Source organism: Coptis chinensis, chromosome 4 (genome assembly GCF_015680905.1).
Source record: "Coptis chinensis isolate HL-2020 chromosome 4, ASM1568090v1, whole genome shotgun sequence".
Lineage (NCBI taxonomy): Eukaryota > Viridiplantae > Streptophyta > Magnoliopsida > Ranunculales > Ranunculaceae > Coptis > Coptis chinensis.
This window is the reverse complement of record NC_141459.1, coordinates 96,591,477-96,595,974: the sequence shown is the minus strand read 5'-3', so window position 1 is coordinate 96,595,974 and position 4,498 is coordinate 96,591,477. Positions and strand designations below refer to the sequence as shown.

At 35.5% G+C, this 4,498-nt stretch overlaps 1 protein-coding gene across 2 annotated transcripts; it reads right to left on the bottom strand.

The window, feature by feature from the left end:
• Nucleotides 1–939: 939 nt before the first annotated feature.
• LOC147505948 (uncharacterized) lies at nt 940–2,932 on the bottom strand. 2 transcript variants are annotated; one of them, XR_015193519.1, is made up of 5 exons: nt 2,867–2,932; nt 2,639–2,684; nt 2,463–2,540; nt 1,409–1,443; nt 940–1,301 (listed from the first exon to the last, which is right to left on the bottom strand). XR_015193519.1 is itself a non-coding variant. In XM_086558329.1 (4 exons), exons 1-4 carry the CDS (start codon nt 2,706–2,708, stop codon nt 1,215–1,217), a joined length of 270 nt encoding a protein of 89 aa, XP_086414455.1. In that variant the 5' UTR covers nt 2,709–2,813; the 3' UTR covers nt 940–1,214. The 2 variants fall into 2 exon arrangements, 1 of the variants encoding a protein (XP_086414455.1); XM_086558329.1 differs by lacking the exon at nt 2,867–2,932 and having other exon boundaries at nt 2,639–2,813.
• Between the last annotated feature and the right edge of the window lie 1,566 nt (nt 2,933–4,498).

The following is a 4,498-nucleotide window of genomic DNA, read 5'->3' as shown; positions in this document are numbered from 1 at the left end:
ATGATTTTGTTTACTAAAATGGAGTCTTTGCTTGCGTTAATTATCAAAACTCTTCTTCATTAATTTGATCACAAAATTTTCTTATATCATATGAAAATATTTGTCGTGAGATAGCAAAATTATGGCTCGATTGTATTTTTTTTTTTGTCATGGTTTTGGAGTATATAAAGAAACTTTAAAGAAGAAAATGAGGTATCCATATGTCGTGTGTGTTCAATACGCAAAATTTGAAGTAAAAAAAAAACAAAAAACACAAAAAAAAATATGCCGCGGCAACTACCTGCCGTGGGATATGCGATCTCGTGGCAACACGGTGTCATGGATTGTGCGATCTCGCGGCAGTTGCCTGCCGTGGGATATGAGATCTCGCGACAACTGCCTGCCGTAGAACTATAGGCATGTGGGGTGTAAAATGACATATAAGAAATAACTATTATTGTTTTACTTTTTGTTAAAGGGATGCTAGTCCCATTTATCGGGGTGCCAATACCGCGCCCCTAAGACTAACCACGAATGAATAGAATCCTGATCAAACTAAGAAGCAATATTTATGGGGCTCAAGAAAAATAGGTGACAACAATGAAAAGCGTATGGGGTTCTCATGTTAAAAGTGTACGGTGTAGTAACCTGGTTAACTAAAACGAACCTTTGGTATGCAGCATATATTTAAACTATCAGCATAAATATTTACATGTATAAGGACCACGGATTAAAAAAGCATAGACTTACGATGCCGCACAAAGGTTCCTCTGGGTTAATCATCACGAGGCTTTTTCTTGTAATTGCACACGAGGATGAGGGAGGCTATTAACCTCGCAGACTTCTGCTTCTATGACATCTGAATGCAGGTAAGAGCAACATTACAATAACAATAGGAGCTTAAAAAAATTTTAAGGAAAATTTGAGTTCTGACTTTTGAATTTTCGCACCTACTTCTTTCTCCTTGTATTATTGGGGAGGAAATGCCATTCTGCGAGTAAGTATGACTTCCACTGGATGCTCCTCTTTCATGGATGTCTTCTATGCTTGTGGTAACGTTCGTTGCCCCTTTTAAATTGTATGAAGGTCTTGAAACCTCAGTGCGGCTTTCCAGAGTTGACTGCTTCATATTCTTCTAACCTGGAAGTATAGAAAGAGAAGGAGAGTTTATTCCCTTAGGATTTGATCCAATACCAATTCTTTGACATATATATTTTTCTAAATGACAACATCTCTCACAAATTGTTTCCTGCTCCACTCAGAGTATGTGAAATTTCCATATCGGCACTAAGAGGGAAGCTTCTTGTAATAGAAGGGGATTCCTACAAAGATAATTGTGAACAGGAATTCAGAAGAGCACAGCCACATCAAGAAAAACTCGCCGACTAAATGAAAATTTCATAACAAATTTAGGAAGAAAATGGCTTACCCTTGGTTCCGGCACTAAGAAGGAAAGCCCCCATACTGTACACAAAAGACGTGTTAGCAAATGTAGTTAAATTAATGTGATATAGGGAATCGAAATGCACATACAAACAAAAAGTCAAAGTGAAACCGTAAACAAATAATGGCATCTTGAATAAATAGCCATTACTACCGCTAGAACCAAGGTACAAGCTTCAACATTTTAGTAATTCCATGCAGTGGAACTTCTCATCAAGTTATGCAGAAATAAGTAAAGGGCAAATATAATTTTCATAGCGGAGTACATCTTTAGCTCAAAATCCCAAATTAAAGAAGTTTCAAAACTCAAAACCAAAACTATTAGTGTCATGTACCCAAAAGCCAAAATATTACTCAAGTAATCCGCTCAAACAGGGTCGTTAAGTGAGTTACTCCATCAACCAATGCCAATCACTTCGAGGATAGCCAATCACTTCGACTATTCCTTGGCACTAAAAATTCTTAAGATCATTAAATACTCTTCCCTCACTTTACCTCATATGTTGCTCCACTTCAAGTGTGTTAAGCATTGTCAACCAAGAAGCATGGAAGCATAATTTTAAAGAGCATAGTTAGTGGTTGCTGCCTGTTTTTATGCAGATAAAACAAAACAGAAGCACGACTCAAGAGTGACACTGCCCGTTCATATGAAAGCTCATTGCAAGTATTATTCTTTGCAACATCAAGAAACACTCCTATTACAAGGGAGAGAATACAATAGTTTAAGGAGTTATCTTGCCCCCACTTCCAACTATCACTCTACTCCATTTTTCCAAATACTCACTGTACTTGATGATTACACTTAGTAAATAACAATTCACATATAATAACCTAAGATGATCCAAAGACAATTGGTATGGTCAACACATGGAGTCGAATGGTAAAGGCGCGATCCATTAGTATGTAATGCAAGTTTAAAGAGGTGCATTCTAATTGGACAAAGAACGGAGAAATAACTATCCAGAACCAAAGAAATATCAGAACGTGCAAAGAAAAATAACATAAGCGACCAAAACAAATGCAAAAATCTAAATCTATACCTAGCTGCCAGACCGACGCATACAATGGAAACATCAGCCCTAATATGCCTGAGCTCATTATATCAAATATCGCCATACCTAATGAGGTAAACACAAGCGAGTTAGAAAAAAGGACAGATTTTGACATGAAACTCAATAAATTGATAATAGCACAATAACTAATGGGATAGAATCACCAGCTGTAACGGATCCTCCAGGAGAGTTCACATACATAACAATATCCTGTTCATACAATAAAATATGCATGAGTAAACATTGCTTAGTGAACCCTTTGACACCAAATTGTTAGACATATATGGTTCATCTGGGTATTTTCTTATGAATAATACCCCTGAATGAATAACACAAAATAAAAAGAAAACATAAAACAGACTAATAAATTCTGAAGGCACTCAATATTATACTTTGTCTAAAGCATAGCCAAACGTTCCAATACATCTCCTCCTTGTATAAGAAGTCCTTGTTTTGCCCCTGGCCCAATTAACAAAGAAGAAACTAAAGTTAGTACTGTACTGAGGACCAAGAAGTTGTAATTTCTTACATAGTAGTCAATCAATTCTTACAAAATCCACATTGAGGTAGTAGTAACAAAAAGTTAAACAGCAAACAACACATAGTTGCAGATCAGATAAAACCAAATAGGGCTAGATTATGTACCAAGAGAGGTAAGCTCTTTCTTTCAATCCCCATGCAAATACAGAAATCACGACGTGCAACAAATGGCAGGTCTTTCTCTCATGTCATCACTCAAGTTTTTAGCTAAAGCCAAATTACCACACTTTGGTGGGTTGCCCTCAACCATTTCTATGGGACTTGACATTTACCAATTTCGCACTTTTGTAGAATACAAAAGACATACCTCCTCAATGCTGCCATCTTCAGTATCCGTATTGAAAGAGAGCATCATGTGTTCATCAAGCAAATGTTCTAAATCGTCGATACTTAACGCTATTGAACAACACAATAAAGAAATTCAAATCAATACCCAAATCAAAACATCAATAAACATTAAATAAGAAACACGTCCATTGACAAAATAAGAAACACGTCCATGAATTACCGACAACAATATTATAATTATCCACCACTTCACATATGCTTCAAAGTCATTCAAAACATTCCAGCAATTTCATTCAGACTTCAAAATCCAAAAGTATATTAAAAAGTTACTCTAATTGGATATTAAAAATATATTAAAAATCATAGCTACTCTAATTGGATTAACTTTCATTAATGGGTTATTGCTAGCTTAAGAACTCACCTTAACTTCAATAGACTCTTCAAAGATGAAGGCAAAGCCACCGTACACTCCCACATTCATCTTGTATTTGTTAATAATAATTCGAAACATGCATCCAACTTTGTCATCAACTCAACTGTTCCATAGATTGATGTAATATCCTATGTTATTACCCAGTCCATCGATAGCATCTGCAAAGTTCAGTTGTGTTTTGGATATAGAATTCATGCATTAAAGCAAATTGACTGATTTCGAGAAGTGAAGAAAACAATCATACCTGATTGGAGGTTCATAAGCAATAGAGAGATTCGTTCGTCAATTCCATCCTAGATTAGAGTACTAACCATTTCAACTATTTAGATTTTTTACCTCGATCGAAATGAATGGCTGGAATTTGTTGCAATGAGAGAACTTAATTTGAAGAGAGGGGGAGAGAGAATGATGGCTCTGTTTAATTTTTGTTGCAAAACTTATTATTTTGTACTGTTTGCAAAAGAAGGAAAACGTAGGGGTGGAGATTGGGAGGGGACGTAGAGATGTATTTATTACTAATTATTACTAATTAAATGTTATGGTAAATTTATGGTAAGCGTACAATTCAAAATGGCGTGGAATTGGTTTTTTAATATACCGCCACATGAAAAGACTGATTGCTCCTATTCAAAGGTGTTAAGCAACATTTTAATTTAAGGACAATATCGGTACTGAGAATTTACAAAGACATAAAAAGACCAAGTAGTCATCATTAATAAATATCTAGGTGTTTGATATAATTAATAAATATCATACGGACGAA